Here is a 17,749-nt window from a genome sequence, read left to right as displayed (position 1 = left end):
ATCTTTGGGTGAGGTCAGCTTATCTTCAACGGAACCGCCTTTGTCTCTGTAGGCTGGGATTGCCTCTGGATTTGGGTCGTGTTCCTCTATTTGGGCCCTTTATTTGGGCTTTCCTGTTGATTTGGCCGAGCTCTTTGAGAAGAGGTCGGATAGTCTGACCTGAAGAGGTCGGTCGCCTTGTCGCTAAACATCCCGGGTCGGTCATGTCGACCCAGGGTACGAACAGTTCTAATCTCAGATTCAAATGCCCCATTATCAGAGGGGAAACGATGTGAATCGTTGATTAGAGACCCATGAGATATGCATTCAAGCTTATTTTCATGTAGAACGGAAGTGTTTGTCAGGCATGCGTTCATAAGTGAGAATGGTGATGAGTGTCATTTGATGCACCACTATTTCGTGGTACATTTTATACTTAATTTAGGTGGATTTTTATCCACTTTTCCCATATTTATTCAAGGAAATAGCATGGTTTCATAATTTTCTCCTAAATTGTGCTTAAGTGTAAAAACATGCTTTTTAGGCCCTTAAATTGTTAATTTTGATTCATCTTTGATTCCACTATATGCCTTGATGTGTTTGCTAGTGATTTCAGGATGAAAAGGGCTAGGAATGGATGAAATGAGTGAAGAGAAAAGCATGTAAAGTGGAGAAATCATGAAGAACCAAGGATTTGGGATGCACTCAACTCATCGACGCGCACGCGTGGAAAGTGAAAGTCGCATGGCGACGCGTACGTGTGATCTACGCGTACGCATGGACAAAAAATTGCCAAGCGACATGTACGCGTGACACATGCATACGCGTCGATGCTCGCACGTGACCCACTTAAAGTGAATCTGCTGGGGGCAATTTCTGGGTTTCCCAGGCCCAATCCAACTCATTTCTAATGCTATTAAACCCAGGGATTGAAGGGGGATGAAAAAAAAGGGAGTTACCAAGTAGTTTAGAAGTAGTTTTAGTTTGAGTTTTGTCATGCTTTGGGATAGGTTTCTAGAGAGAGAAGCTCTCTCTTCTCTCTAGAATTAGGATTGGGTTTAGGTTAATTTCTTCTTAGATCTAGGCTTCAATTCTTTTTCTCATCTACTCCTCCTTCTCAATTTCTAGTTGCTACATCTTGTTTTTCTATTCTTTTGTTGTAATTTTCTTTATTTTGTTCACTTTGTTATTGATACACTCTTGTCCCTTTTATTTTCTTTTAATGCAATTTGAGGTAATTCATGTTAATTGTGCTTTCTTTGATTGTTGTTGTTGATTGCTTGTATTAGGTAGTGTTAGATTTTATATTTCTTTGCAATTTAATTTTACTTTCCTTTTATGCCTTCCAAGTGTTTGACAAAATGCTTGGAAAGATGTTAGAGTAGATTTTTTCCCTCTTGGCCTTGGTTGAGTAATTAGAGACTCTTGAGTTATCAAACTCTTTTGTTGATTAATAATTGAAAGTTGCTAGTTAATTTGAATTTCACTAAAGCTAGTCTTTCCTTAGGAGTTGATTAGGGCTTGAGGAATCAAATTGATTACTTCCACTTGACTTTCCTTCATAGTTAGAGGTTGACTAAGTGGAGTAATGGGACAATTCTTGTTACAATTGAGGATGATAATGAGGATAGGACTTCTAGTTCTCATTCCTTGCCAAGAGCTTTTCTACATTTGTGTTTCATTTACTTTATTGCCATTTATCTTTCATGTCTCTTATCACAAAACCCCGAAATACTTGTCCCATAACCAATAACAAGAATACTTCCCTGCAATTCCTTTGAGAGACGACCCGAGATTTGAATACTTCGGTTATTATTTTTATTGGGGTTTGTTACTTGTGACAACCAAATTTTGGCATGAGAGAATTATTTGTTGGTTTAGAAACTATACTTGCAACGAGGTTTCATCTGTGAAATTCTTTACCGATAGACAATTATCCTTCATCAGCGATGCACGGGAAATGTTTAGTATTGGAATTAACAAAATACATCATTTTTGCATAATATAGTGTGTGTTATAATCAAACAAAATTATACTTAAATATCCTAATGTCTGCCCTTAATCGAATTAAATTAACATATACAAATTTTCCAACATAAATGAAAAACTAAAAATCATTCCTTGAATATTTGTTACTAATGTAAAAAGTTTTTTCATGTCATGTTATATAACAAAAACACAATTTCATATATTTGCTAAAGAATCAACAAAAAAATAGGTTCAACATTGGATAGAGTTACCTAATAATCTCCTATTAAACATTGAACTACCTAATGAAAAATATCAAGACTTCAACTTAAAAATGTCATCCACAATTTACTAATCAATAGTATTGAATGATACAAATAGAGATTTCTCTACAAATAAAAAATTTAATTCTCCGAGTCATAGATTATGAAAAATCTTCCTATACACAACATTCAAGGTAGAACCATCACTTAGTAAGCCATTGTTCTTTATTCAAGGTAGTATCATTAATTAGAATGTCTTTAGGGATGACTACCTCAGAGTCACCATCTGTTGAATCACCTGCTAACCCATCGCCAATTTGAATTAACCATTGTGCAAACTCTTTGAGATCATTATCAACTTCAATAGTACCTCCAGCAGTAAGCCTCATGTTCTTTGAAAGCTTTAAGACTGTACAAAATTGCCATAGATAAGAAGAACTAGTGGATGCTTGCACTATGTCTTGATGCAAGCCCATTGGTATTACTGGAAGAATCTGCCTGAAGTCTCCACCAAGTATAACAACTTTGCCGCCAAAGGGAAGGTCCGCGTTAAATGATGGTTCAAATCTAAGGATATCTTTCAAAAATCAAGGGCTTCATAACAATACTTGCTTAACATTGGAGCCTCATTCCATATAATAAGTTTTGCCTTACATATCAGCTTAGAAAGAGGAGTGCCTTGCTTTATGTTGCAAATAGAATCCTCATTTATGCTTAATGGTATCTTGAATCTTGAGTGAGCAGTACGACCATTACGAAGTAATAAAGAAGTAATGCCACTTGAAGCAACATTAAGAACAATGTTCCCACCACTTCTTAAATAAGTAGAAAGAGTCCTCCATATAAATGTCTTCCCAGTTCCTCTATAACCACATAAAAAGAAAAACCCGACACGGTCATTATTTACAGAACTATGATAATGTTAAATGTAGTGCGTTGTTCATCTGTCATGGTGTTTAGCGACTGTATATATTGTTGAGTAAGTAAAGAACGATCAAAATGAAGTTCATCCAATACTAACCGATCCTCTAAAACATTTACATCATCTAATAACGGGTAAGGCATACACTTAAACTCTTTAAGAGACCTTCCATTACTTTGCATTCTGTCATCAAGCTTTGCAATTGTCAAATTCATGATCTTCTCAGCAGACAATTGAAGATCTGGCAGAAAAAAGGTTAATACATGACTACATATTTCAGACTCGTGCAAATATTACGTTAAAAATAAATTAAGCATACAAATCACTCATGTTTAAACTAAATACCTTCCAAATGATGAATCCTTCTTTGTTCAAATAAGATATCCTCAGACAATTCTTTATAGCATCTATCCCAGAGAAAATTAGGGAAAGCAATGTTATTGGATATTAGAAGCATGACAAAAAGGTCACGAACATAGTTAGTTGAAGCCCATGTACTTGCTTCAATAATAGCATCAATGAATTCATTGTCATCTTGTAGAAGACCTAATGCATAACATGCTTCTTTGAAACTACTGTGTGCAATACCATCATCAATACATAAGTCTTCAAAGCTGGTGCAACCCTTTTGAATGTTTAGAAGAAGTCTCAGATAATAATCTTCACCATTGCCTCTAGGTACATGGGTCAATCTACCAATAGAAAAACCTTGTTTTCTAGGAATCCACATTGAGATGTCATCCTTCCAAACAAATTTATGCGGAAATTCACAATAGGTCAAAGACCTGGCGAATGGAAAGAACTTATTAACAATAAACCATGATTGCAATTTTGTTAACTTCATGTCAGCACGGCTAATGACATCTTGAATATTCTCATAATCCTTAAAAACAATAGGATTTTCATCTGGTAAGTGAAATGGAAGTCTGATAACCACATGCTCTTTCACCTGTATATCATAGCCATATAATCTCAAAGCAGCTTCGCATGCCGATATATATCTACAATCATAATAGTTTTTAATCTCATCTACAATAGGAGAAACATGACCATTATCTAAAGTCTGATAAAATGAAGCTATTACATGATCATTGCCCTTGTGAACATACTTAAATAAATATTTGATTGCAGAAGTCTAGCAAGTATGTTCAACATTAATGTGCCAGCCATACCTTAACAACAAAGTTGGGTTATAAGGGAGAACAAAAGAGTTAGAAAGAATAACACTCTTTTTGTTACTGGTACATCCGTTGTCTGGCCTACAATACTTTGGAAATCCAGCTTCATCAATAACAGTATGTTTTCTGAATTGTTTGGGAAATATTTGGAGCACATCCCGTTTACCATGCAAGGGCTATTCTTGTTATGCTTCCCACATGGACCATGAACCATGAATTTCTCAACAGCAGCATATAATTTAGGTCTTATATGTTTATCTGGTATTTGGGCTGATATCAACTTTCAATATCATCAGGAGACCTTGGCCTTAAAAGAGGATGCATGAACAAAGGAATATGAGCATGAGGAAGGCCTCTCTTCTGAAATTCAATAGTACATACATCTAAAAATATAACAACAACAACTGGCTTAGTATAATTAGTAGTTATTTAAAAAACTTATAGTATAATTTATAATAAACTATTATGACTTACATGCTGAAATCTTTCCAAAAATGTCATCAAACTTAAAATCCCTGATCAACTTATTTAGCTTAATCTTGAAAATCCTTGATGTAATATCAGGACGATCCTCTGCTTTAAGGCCAGTACCTCTTAGTAAACGCTTTATCTCATCCCACTCAGGATTGCATGTCATAGTGACAGAAAAACTTGGATAGCCAAAATGCTTGCAAATTGCAAATGCATCTTTGCAGTTATTGAACATGTATCTTGGTCCACCAATAAAACTGCTTAGAAGAATTACCCTTTGACCGATTGATACAGCATTAGCTTCACCCCTGACCAAGCATTCATGCAATAAGTTGTACTTTTCAACCCTCAATTTACGTTGGTTAAAACGTATGTAACTAAGGCACTCAGACTCCACCATAGTATATGCATCAAATAAGAACTGGTGGAATAACCTACGTGAACTCAACAAAATATTTGATTCAGTATATCTCATTTGGAGTCGAAATGAAAAGAACTCCCTCATCCTAATTGTATTCCTCTTTTTTTTTTTTACCATGAACATTATATCGAGAAGCTGTTAATATTCTAGTTCTATATCCATCCTCACCATATGGGAAAAAAAGATGACACTGTAGAGCCAAATACAGTGGATGGATAATGATGAGCGGATAATTTATACACTTTTTGGCATTATTTTTACATAGTTTTTAGTATGTTTTATTTACTTTTTATTATATTTTTATTATTTTTATGCAAAAATTATATTTCTGGACTTTACTATGAGTTTGTATATTTTTCTATAATTTCAGGTATTTTCTGGCTGAAATTGAGGGATCTGAGCAAAAATATGATTCAGAGGCTGAGAAAGGACTGCAGATGCCATTGGATTCTGACCTCCCTGCACTCAAATGCATTTTTCTGGAGCTGCAAATATCCAATTGGCGTGCTCTCAATTGAGCTGGAAAGCTAACATCTTAGGCTTTCCAGCAATGTGTAATAGTTCATACTTTTCCTGAGATTTGATGGCCCAAAATGGCATTCAAACACTAACAAGAGACTCTTTTCTGGCGTAAAATGCCCAAACTGGCACCAGAGCTGGAGTTAAACGCCCAAACTGGCATCCAAGCTGGCGTTTAACTCCAAAAAAAGCCTATGCACGTGTAAAGCAATGCTCAGTCCAAGCACACACTAAGTGGGCCCCGAAAGTGGATTTCTGCACTATCTGCACTTAGTTACTTATTTTCTGTAATCCTTAGTAACTAGTTTAGTATAAATAGCACTTTTTACTATTGTATTTCATATCTTTGGATCATATTTTGATCTTTTGATCACTCTTATGCCATTTTTTACATTTGGGAAGGCTGGCCATTCAGCCATGCCTACACCTTTTTTTCTTATGTATTTTCCAACGGTGGAGTTTCTACACATCATAGATTAAGGTGTGGAGCTCTGCTGTTCTTCATGAATTAATGCAAGTACTATTGTTTTTCTTTTAATTCACGCTTACTTCTTCTTCAAGATATATTCTCGTACTTAATTTAGTTAAGTCAGAATGAAGGGGTGACCCGGGACAATCACCCACTATCTTCGTTACTCGCATAGCCAAGATCCGTGTGCCTGACAACCACAAGCGGTCTACATGATGTTCAACGTAGTTATTGGACAACAGCTGATAAACCCCGATTTTGTGGTTTATCTTGTGTTTAATTTGGGAGATTTTATCAACTTTTCTCACATTTATTAAATGAAATAGCATGGTTTTGTAATTCTCCCTAGATTTGTGCTTAAGTGTGAAAACATGCTTTTTAGGCCTTAAAATAGCTAAATTCAATTCACTTTAATTCTATTCGATGCCTTGATATGTTTGTTGAGTGATCTCAGGTTCATAAGGCAAGTATTAGATGGAAGAAGTCAGCAGAAAAGCATGCAAAGTGGGAGAACTCATGAAGAAATGAAGGAACCGTAAAGCTGTCGAGCCTGACCTCTTCGCACTCAATGGACCATAACTTGAGCTACAAAGGTCCAAATGAGATGGTTCTAGTTGCGTTGGAAAGCTAACATCCGGGGCTTCGAAATGATATAAAGGAGCGTGCACGCGCACCTCACGCGCGTGTGCCGATGGAGCACGTGGTTCATTAAAGAGAAATCGTGGCCAGCGAGTTTTGCAGCCCATTTTGGGCCCAATCCAACTCATTTCTGATACTATTTCATGCAGAATTGAATCTTGGGCAAGGGGGAGCAATTGTTTGGTAGTATAGCATCATGTAGGTTAGTTTCTATAGAGAGAAGCTCCCTATTCTCTCTAGAATTAGGTTAGGTTAGGTTAATCTCTTCTAGATCTAGGTTTAATCTCATGTTTTCATCTCATTTCCTTTATGAATTCTTGCTTCTACTCTTTCATTCTCATGGTTTGTAGTGTTAATTTTACTTTCTTGTCTCTTTTATGTTCATGAATGTTCTATGTTGGATTTGCTTAACATTTAATGCAATTTGATGTTTGATGTTTCCTTTATTGATGATTGAATTGTGAATTTACTTTCCTTGCTATTGGTAGTTGGTAGATTTATTATTCTTGCACATTTATTATGCTTTCCTTGTACACCCACCAAGTGTTTGACAAAATGCTTTGTTGGGTTTTAGAGTAGACTTTGAGCATTCTTGGCTTGGAAAGAGTAATTAGGCAATCTTGAGTCATGAATACCCAACTAATGTTGGTGATCTAGAGTTATTAGTTAATATGAATTCCATTGACTCTAATCTTTTGCTAATTCTATTAGTGAGTTGATTAGTACATTTGGATTGAGGTTAACTAGTCTTGTTTGACTTTCTCTTATGGAAGATAATGTGGTACCTTCTTCCAATATTGGAGATGACGAAATGAGATAATTCTTGTTATTATTGTGATATGATTGATTAGTCTTGTTTGACATTCTCCCTATGTGAAGATAACAAGATACCTTCTTCCATTTGTTGGAGTTGACTAAATAAGATGAATTAATCATTGTATGACTATGATAGAAAGCCTATGATCTCAATTCTTGCCATGAATGTCTCTCCTTATTACTTGCTTTCTTTAGTTATTTGCTTGATTTACTTTCCTTGTCATTTAATTTCTTGCCCTCTTATCAATCAAAACCCCCCTTACATCCTTCATAGCCAATAATTGAGCACTTCATTGTAATTCCTTGTGAGATGTCCCGGAGTCTAAATACTTCGGTTAATTTTCATTTGGGGTTTGTTCTTTGTGACAACCAAAAATTTAATTTGATGTGAGATTTGTTTGTTGGTTTGGAGCTATGCTTACAATGAAATTCTTCTTTCTATAAGAGAAATTCCTAACCAATGCAATTCTCGCTATCAACAGCCGGTGTATAGTCTCTTGGGTCTCTAATCCACGGACCGAGTTCGAGAGGTTAGAACCTTTGTGGTATAGGCTAGAACCAATTGGCAGTATTCCTGAGATTCAGAAAGTCTAAACCTTGTATGTGGTATTCCGAGTAGGTTCTGGGACGGGATGACTGTGACGAGCTTCAAACTCACGAATGTTGGGCGTAGTGACAGTATGCAAAAGGATAGAGAGATCCTATTCCGACACAAGTGAGAACTGACAGATGATTAGCCGTGCGGTATCTGTGCCTAGTATTTTTCATCCGAGACAAGAAATCCGACAATTGATTAGCCGTACAAAAATTGTAGCTGGACCATTTTCATTGAGAGGACGGATGGTAGCCATTAACAACGGTGATCCACCAACATACAACTTGCCATGGAAAGGAGCACGCATGATTGGATGAAGACAATTGTAAAGCAGAGATTCAGAAGCAACAAAGCATCTCCAAACGCTTATCTGAAATTCCCACCAATGAATTACATAAGTATTCTAATTTTAATTTACATTTTATTTATCTTTCAATTATCAAAACTCATAACCAATTGAATCCGCCTGACTAAGATTTACAGGATGACCATAGCTTGCTTCAAGCCGGCAATCTCCATGGGATTGACCCTTACTCATGTAAAGTTTATTACTTGGACGACCCAGTGCACTTGCTGGTTAGTTGTACCGGAGTTGTGAAAAGTGTGAGTCACAATTCCGTGCACCAGATAACATCAATTCTCTTTAGCTGTTCGAATTAGTTTCAAGTACAATATCTCTCTCCAATAAAGATTTATCGATGTCACCAACTACCAATGCTGAAACTTCTGATGCAGTAGGCAAGTTGTATCATCGACCATCCTTTTCCCTTTGCCTAATCAATTTTAACTTCATGTTAATAGAATGTGGCTCAGTGAATCTATCCCTAGCATATTGGAATGACTTTGGCAAAGGATTATTATCATCTAATTTTTTTTTACTATACCAACAATCTCAACTTCGAGATTACTAACCAAAGCTAATGGCTTGCAAAGAAAAAAAACTGAAAAATGATGCAAACAACATTTGAATAAGCACTAATGAGTAAATTTAACGATATAAGGTGTCCCCTTAGTGTAAATAGTTCTTAACTTACCGAATAGCACGTTTTGAACCTTGTTGTCAGTATCATATATGTAGAGTTGTGCAAATTTTGATTTCTCATTCACTTGCGGAATGAGACTTCCAATAGAGTGATAGTTCTGGCCACTCAAACTAAAAGATGGAGGAGCAGACCCATTGTTAATTTGATGATTAATCTTACTAGCCATTGATGTGAATGAGAACATTGAATTAAATGCGCTAATATTTTTTCGAAAGTATCGACCCTTTGCATCATCTAAACAATGGAGCCGCTGAAGATTTTTTGGAGCTTGTTTCAATAAGGGAAACTCAACTTTCCCATCCATACAACACAAACCAAAATGGGGAGTGGCACTATTAATACTCTTTGAGTGTTTTTCATGGTCCCACATCAAAGCTTTAAAATATATACATGTATGAGAAGGATCACCAGCATCCCAGAAAGCTTTGAAAAGATAAAAAAAAGTATTGACAATTAAAAAAATATAAAATGTATCTTAAAAAGTTAATAAATATATGGCTATAAAACAAAACAAAAAACTGAGTAATTCTAATTATCTATAGCTGGCTAAAGATTTTGCAAGCAAAATAATTACTACCTTCCTCATTAAGAACTAACTCGTCACTTTCGAGTGGGGTAACACCTTCTTCATCTGATAATTCGTGTGAGTATATATATAGACAATAAATTTAATTAGAACTCATGAATAACAACTTATGCATAAAAAAATGTGAACTGTAGTAATTAAAATGAATATTAAAACTTTTACCTATAAAGTCATTGTCGTCAAAATCCATAGAGAAATTGCTTCCCAGATTAATGTCGTCGAAGGCATCTTCTTCTGCAATAAATATATAACATAATATAAAACAATAACACTGATACTACCTAAACTGAAATTTGATAAATTACTTAATATTCTAAAAGTTATATTACCTTCATGTTCATATAGTTCTAGAATTGGAATCATAGCAGAATCCATTTGGAAGATTGGATGATTGACCATGATAATTATCACACGATAAGAACATTTCATTGTTGCTTCTGCATACATCCCTTATTATTTTATTTGATTGCTTGGTGTAAGACTTGTGATTAATTATAGCACAACTATTGATGAGCGGATAATTTATACGCTTTTTGGCATTGTTTTTAGTATGTTTTTAGTATGTTTTAGTTAGTTTTTATTATATTTTTATTAGTTCTTATTTAAAATTCACTTTTCTGGACTTTACTATAAGTTTGTGTGTTTTTCTGTGATTTCAGGTATTTTCTGGCTGAAATTGAGGGACCTGAGCAAAAATCTGATTCAGAGGCTGAAAAGGACAGCAGATGCTGTTGGATTCTGACCTTCCTGCACTCGAAGTGAATTTTCTAGAGCTACAGAAGCCCAATTGGTGCGTTCTCAACTGCGTTGGAACGTACACATCCTGGGCTTTCCAGCAATGTATAATAGTTCATACTTTGCCCTAGATTTGATGGCCCAAACAGGCGTTCCAAGTTAACTCAAGAATTCTGGCGTAAAACGCCGGAACTGGCACAGGAATGGGAGTTAAACGCCCAAACTGGCACAAAAGCTAGCGTTTAACTCCAAGAAGAGTCTCTACACAAAAATGCTTCAATGCTTAGCCCAAGCACACACCAAGTGGGCCCGGAAGTAGATTTTTATATCATTTACTCATCTTTGTAAACCCTAAGCTACTAGTTCTCTACAAATAGGACCTTTTGCTATTGTATTAGACATCTTGGTAGCTATCTTTGAGTAGTCTTATGCTATCATAGATCATGGGGGCTGGCCTCTCGGCCATGCCTAGACCTTGTTCTTATGTATTTTCAACGGTGGAGTTTCTACACACCATAGATTAAGGTGTGGAGCTCTGTTGTACCTCGAGTATAAATGCAATTACTATTGTTCTTCTATTCAATTCAGCTTATTCTTGTTCTAAGATATCACTTGTTCCTCAACTTGATGAACGTGATGATCCATGACACTCATCATCATTCTCACCTATGAATGTGTGCCTGACAACCACCTCCGTTCTACCTTAGATTGAGTGGATATCTCTTGGGCTCCTTAATCAGAATCTTCGTGGTATAAGCTAGAATTGATGGTGGCATTCAAGAGAATCTGGAAGGTCTACACCTTGTCTGTGGTATTCTGAGTAGGATTCGAGGATTGAATGACAGTGACGAGCTTCAAACTCGCGATTGTGGGGCGTTAGTGACAGACGCAAAAGAATCACTGCATTCTATTCCGACATGATCGAGAACCGACAGCTGAATAGCCGTGCTGTGACAGAGCGCGTTGAACATTTTCACTTAGAGGACGGGACTGTAGCCATTGACAACGGTGATGCCCAAGATATAGCTTGCCATGGAAAGGAGTAAGAAGGATTGGATGAAGACAGTAGGAAAGCAGAGAGACGGAAGGGACAAAGCATCTCCATACGCTTATCTTTATTTTATACTTTATTCATAAATCATCTATAACCATTTGAATCTGCCTGACTGAGATTTACAAGATGACCATAGCTTGCTTCATACCAACAATCTCTGTGGGATCGACCTTTACTCGCGTAAGGTTTATTACTTGGACGACCCAGTGCACTTGCTGGTTAGTTGTGCGAAGTTGTGATAAAGAGTTGAGATTGCAATTGTGCGTACCATGTTGATGGCGCTATTGATGATCACAATTTCATGCACCAAGTTTTTGGCGCCGTTGCCGGGGATTGTTTGAGTTTGGACAACTGACGGTTCATCTTGTTGCTTAGATTGGGTATTTTTCATAATTTTTAAGAATGAATTCTAGTGTTTCAAGGTGATGTTCTCATCATCACCAAAGCTGATTGATCTTCATCAATTTAGCTCTTGAATGTAATGTCCTGCTGAAGCTTGGCTAGCCATGTCTAATTCCTTTAGATAAAGCTTTAGACTAACTTTGCATGATTCCTGGAATTTTTATTAAAAATTTTGAATCTCTTTATTTTCTTTTCCATATAATTTTTGAAAAAAAAATCCAAAAAAATTACAAAATCATAAAAACCAAAAATATTTTATGTTTCTTGTTTGAGTCTAGTGTCTCATTTTAAGTTTGGTGTCAATTGCATATTTCTGTTCTTCTTGCATTTATCATGTGTCTTCATTGATCTTCAAGTTGTTCTTGATGATTTACTTGCTCTGATCTTTAAATTCTCTTGTTTTGTGTGTTTTGTTGTTTCTCATATGCATTCTCAATTTGTTAGTGTCAGTAGTATACAAACTTCTAAGTTTGGTATCTTGCATGCATTGTTTATTTTATTTTAGTTGCATTTTGATTTTTCCTCATCATTAAAAATCCAAAATTTTAATTTGTGTCTTTTCAAGTCAATAATACAGAGAATTGAAGATTCAAAACATACGGCAGAGGAATTACACAGAAAAAGCTCGGCGTTCAAAATGCCCAGTAAAGAAGGAAAACTGGCATTTAAACGCCAACCAGGGCACCTGGCTGGGCGTTTAACGCCCAAAAGGGTAGCATTTTGGGCGTTAAACACCAGAATGTATACCATTCTGGGCGTTTAACGCCAAGATGGCACAAGAGGGAAGATTTTGTTTTCAATACATATTTTTTTCAACTTTTCATAATTTTTCAAAATCAAATCTTTTTCAAATCATATCTTCTCAATCATATCTTTTTGAATCATATCTTTTTAATCACATCTTTTTCAAAATAAGTTTTCAATCATATCTTTTTGATTTCTAATTTCAAAATCTTTTTCAAAAATCACTTAATTTTTTTCCCACTCTTAGTTTTCGAAAATCATCAATCAATTTTCAAAATTCTTTTTCAAAATCTTTTAACTTATTTTTGAAAATTCTTCCCTTCTTCTCACATCCTAATTCTTCTACCCCCTCCTTCTATTCCTCTGACACCTCAAGGAATCACTATACTGTGACATAGAGGATTCCATATTTTCTTGTTCTCTTCTCTTTCATATGAGCAGGAGCAAAGACAAAAAGTATTCTTGTTGAGGCTGACCCTGAACCTGAAAGGACCTTGAAGCAAAAACTAAGAGAAGTTAAAGCACAACTCTCTGTAGAGGACCTAACAGAAATCTTCAAAGAAGAAGACATGGCAGCCGAAAACAACAACAATGCCAACAATGCAAGGAAGGTGCTGGGTGATTTTACAGCACCTACTCCCGACTTCTATGGGAGAAGCATCTCTATCCTTGCCATTGGAGCAAACAACTTTGAGCTTAAGCCTCAATTAGTTTCTCTAATGCAACAGAATTGCTTGCATGGACTTCCATTGGAAGATCCTCATCAGTTTTTAGCTGAATTCTTGCAAATCTGTGACACTGTCAAGATCAATGGGGTTGACCCTGAGGTCTACAGACTTATGCTATTCCCTTTTGCTGTAAGAGACAGAGCTAGAATATGGTTGGACTCACAACCTAAAGAAAGCATGAACTCTTGGGAAAAGCTAGTCACTGCCTTGTTGGCAAAGTTCTTTCCACCTTAAAAATTGAGTAAGCTTAGAGTGGAAGTCCAAACCTTCAGACAGAAGGAAGGTGAATCCCTCTATGAAGCTTGGGAAAGATACAAACAATTGATTAGAACGTGTCCTTCTGACATGCTTTCTGAGTGGAGCATCATAGGTATCTTCTATGATGGTCTGTCTGAACTATCCAAGATGTCATTGGATAGCTCTGCTGGAGGATCTCTGCATCTGAAGAAGACGCCTGCAGAAGCTCAAGAACTCATTGAAATGGTTGCAAATAACCAATTCATGTACATTTCTGAAAGGAATCCTGTGAACAATGGGACGAATCAGAAGAAAGGAGTTCTTGAGATTGATACTCTGAATGCCATATTGGGTCAAAATAAAATATTGACTCAGCAAGTCAATATGATTTCTCAAAGTTTGTCTGGAATGCAAGCTGCACCAGTCAGTACTAAGGACGCTTAATCTGAAGAAGAAGCTTATGATCCTGAGAACCCTTCAATGGAAGAGGTGAATTACATGGGAGAACCCTATGGAAACACCTATAATCCTTCATGGAGAAATCATCCAAATCTCTCATGGAAGGATCAACAGAGACCTCAACAAGGTTTTAACAACAATAATGGTGGAAGAAATAGGTTTAGCAATAGCAAGCCTTTTCCATCATCTTCTTAGCAATAGACAGAGAATTCTAAGCAGAGCCACTCTGACTTAGCAACCATGGTTTCTGATCTAATCAAAACCACTCAAAGTTTCATGACTGAAACAAGATCCTCTATTAGAAACTTGGAGGCACAAGCGGGTCAGCTGAGTAAGAAAGTTACTGAACTCCCTCCTAGTACTCTTCCAAGCAATACAGAAGAAAATCCAAAAGGAGAGTGTAAAGCCATCAACATGACCGAATTTGGAGAGGAGGAAGAGGCAGTGATCGCCACTGAGGAAGACCTTAATGGACGTCCACTGGCCTCCAATGTATTCCCTAATGAGGAACCATAGGAATCTGAGGCTCACACTGAGACCATAGAGATTCCATTGGATTTACTTCTGCCATTCATGAGCTCTGATGAGTATTCTTCCTCTGAAGAAGATGAAGATGTCACTGAAGAGCAAGTTGCTAAGTACCTTGGAGCAATCATGAAGCTAAATGACAAGTTATTTGGTAATGAGACTTGGGAGGATGAACCCCCTTTGCTCACCAAAGAACTGGCTGACTTGTCAAGGCAGAAATTACCTCAAAAGAGACAAGACCCTGGGAAGTTCTCAATACCTTGTACAATAGGCACCATGACCTTCAAGAAAGCTCTGTGTGACCTAGGGTCAAGCATAAACCTCATGCCTCTCTCTGTAATGGAGAAGCTAGGGATCTTTAAGGTACAAGCTGCAAGAATCTCACTAGAGATGGGAGACAATTCAAGAAAACAAGCTTATGGACTTGTAGAGGATGTTCTGGTAAAAGTTGAAGACCATTACATCCCTGCTGATTTCATAATCCTAGAGACTGGGAAGTGCATGGATGAATCCATCATCTTTGGCAGACCCTTCCTAGCCACAGCAAAGGCTGTGATTGATGTTGACAGAGGAGAATTGATCATTCAAGTGAATGAAGAATCCTTTGTGTTTAAGGCTCAAGGATATTCCTCTGTAACCATGGAGAGGAAGCATAAAGAGCTTCTCTCAAAACAGAGTCAAACAGAGCCCCCACAGTCAAACTCTAAGTTTGGTGTTGGGAGGCCTCAACCAACTTCTAAGTTTGGTGTTGATCCCCCACATTCAAACTCTAAGTTTGGTGTTGGGAGGTTCCAACATTGCTCTGAGTATCTGTGAGGCTCCATGAGAACCCACTGTCAAGCTACTGACATTAAAGAAACGCTTGTGGGGAGGCAACCCAATGTTATATTTATCTATTTTCCTTTGTTATTTTATGTTTTTTATAGGTTGATGATCATGGGAAGTCACAAAATCAATTGAAAAAAGCAAAAATAGCATGAAAAACAGAAAGAAAAATAGCACACCCTGGAGGAAAACTTGTTGGCGTTTACACGCCAGTAAGGGCAGCAAATGGGTGTTTAACGTCCAGTCTGGCACCATTCTGGGCGTTTAACGGCAGAAAGGGGCACCAGACTGGCGTTAAATGCCAGGAAGGGGCAAAAAGCTGGCGTTAAACGCCAGAAATAGGCACCAGCCCGGCGTTTAACGCCAGAATTGGCAGAAGGAGCATTTTTGGTCGCCACTTGGTGCAGGGATGAATTTTCCTTGACACCTCCGAATCTGTGGACCCCACAGGATCCCCACCTACCCCACCACTCTCTCTCTTCTTCACCCATTCACCAATCACCTCAACACCTCTTCCCCAAAAACTCCTCACCTATCATATCCCACTATTCTCTTCACCACTCACATCCACCCTTCATAAAACCCCACCTACCTCACCATACAAATTCAAACCACTTTCCCTCCTAAACCCACCCATACATGATCGAACCCTACCCCTCTATCCACCCCTATATAAACCCTTCTTCACTCCTTCATTTTCACACAACCTAAACACTACTTCTCCCCCTTGGCCGAACCACAAAGCCACCTCCATCTCCTCTATTTCTTCTTCTTCTACTCCCTTCTTCCTTCTTTTGCTCGAGGACGAGCAAACCTTCTAAGTTTGGTGTGGTAAAAGCATTGCTTTTTGTTTTTCCATAACCATTTATGGCATCTAAGGCCGGAGAAACCTCTAAAAAGAAGAAAGGGAAGGCAAAAGCTTCCACCTCCGAGTCATGGGAGATGGAAAGATTCATCTCAAGGGTGCATCAAGACCACTTCTATGAAGTTGTGGCCAAGAAGAAGGTGATCCCCGAGGTCCCTTTCAAACTCAAAAAGGGTCAACTTTGATCAAAGGTTGGACAAAGTCCTCATGGATATCTGTGTGGAAGGAGCTCAATGCAAACATGAGATCCCACTCATAGACATGAGCATGAGGAAATTCCTCATCATGAAATCCCTGAGATGCCTCAAGGGATGCACTTTCCTCCACAAAACTATTGGGAGCAAATCAACACCTCCCTAGGAGAGTTGAGTTCCAACATGGGACAACTAAGGGTGGAGCACCAAGAACATTCCATTCTCTTCCATGAAATTAGAGAAGATCAAAGAATCATGAGAGAGGAGCAACAAAGGCAAGGAAGAGACTTTGAGGAGCTCAAGCACTCCATAAGATCTTCAAGAGGAAGAACAAGCCGTCATCACTAAGGTGGACCCGTTCTTTAATCTCCTTGTTCTTTATTTTCCTATTTTTCGAATTTTTATGCTTATGTTCATCATCTATGTTTGTGTCTTATGATCATTAGTGTCTTAGTGTTTATGCCTTAAAGTTATGAATGTCCTATGAATCCATCACCTTTCTTAAATGAAAAATGTTCTTAATTGAAAAAGAGAAGAATTGCACGAATTTTAAATTTTATAGCAGATTAATTATTTTAATGTGGTGGCAATACTTTGACTTCTGAATGTATGCTTGAACAGTGCATATGTCTTTTGAATTTGTTGTTCATGAATGTGGGCTCTTGAAAGAATGATGAAAAAGGAGACATGTTACTGAGGATCTGAAAAATCATAAAAATGATTCTTGAAGCAAGAAAAAGCAGTGAATACAAAAAAAAATAGAAAGAAAAAAAGAAAAAGAAATAATAAAGTTGTCCAAGGCAAAAAGAGTGTGCTTAAAAACCCTGGACACCTCTAATTGGGGACTCTAGCAAAGCTGAGTCACAATCTGAAAAGGTTCACCCAGTTATGTGTCTGTGGCATGTATGTATCCGGTGGTAATATTGGAAGACAGAGTGCTTTGGGCCACAGCCAAGACTCATAAAGTAGCTATGTTCAAGAATAATCATACTTAACTAGGAGAATCAATAACACTATCTGGATTCTGAGTTCCTATAGAAGCCCGTCATTCTAAATTTCAAAGGATAAAGTGAGATGCCAAAACTGTTCAGAGGCAAAAAGCTAAAAGC

The 17,749-nt window shown here is 37.2% G+C and overlaps 1 protein-coding gene across 1 annotated transcript; it reads right to left on the bottom strand.

The window, feature by feature from the left end:
* Nucleotides 1-2,413: 2,413 nt before the first annotated feature.
* Nucleotides 2,414-10,316, bottom strand: LOC112803520 (uncharacterized). The gene is made up of 12 exons (XM_025847008.1): nucleotides 10,199-10,316; nucleotides 10,032-10,103; nucleotides 9,861-9,914; nucleotides 9,275-9,706; nucleotides 9,125-9,181; nucleotides 8,953-9,013; nucleotides 4,785-5,215; nucleotides 4,372-4,568; nucleotides 3,478-4,267; nucleotides 3,232-3,373; nucleotides 2,819-3,121; nucleotides 2,414-2,777 (listed from the first exon to the last, which is right to left on the bottom strand). The coding sequence occupies exons 1-12, from the start codon at nucleotides 10,314-10,316 to the stop codon at nucleotides 2,414-2,416; spliced, it is 3,021 nt and encodes a 1,006-aa protein (XP_025702793.1).
* Nucleotides 10,317-17,749: the final 7,433 nt, after the last annotated feature.

Source organism: Arachis hypogaea, chromosome 5 (genome assembly GCF_003086295.3).
Source record: "Arachis hypogaea cultivar Tifrunner chromosome 5, arahy.Tifrunner.gnm2.J5K5, whole genome shotgun sequence".
Classification (NCBI taxonomy): Eukaryota; Viridiplantae; Streptophyta; class Magnoliopsida; order Fabales; family Fabaceae; genus Arachis; species Arachis hypogaea.
Note: the sequence above shows the minus strand (reverse complement) of the source record. Positions and strands in the feature narration are given on the sequence as shown.

Coding starts and splice junctions, on each gene's coding strand:
- LOC112803520 (XM_025847008.1), bottom strand. CDS start 10,316: ATGTATGCAGAAGCAACAATGAAATGTTCTTATCGTGTGATAATTATC. Junction 9,707..9,860: donor GTTAGTTCTTAATGAGGAAG/GTAGTAATTATT, acceptor ATCTTTTCAAAG/CTTTCTGGGATGCTGGTGAT. Junction 4,569..4,784: donor TTTTGGAAAGATTTCAGCAT/GTAAGTCATAAT, acceptor CCCAAATACCAG/ATAAACATATAAGACCTAAA.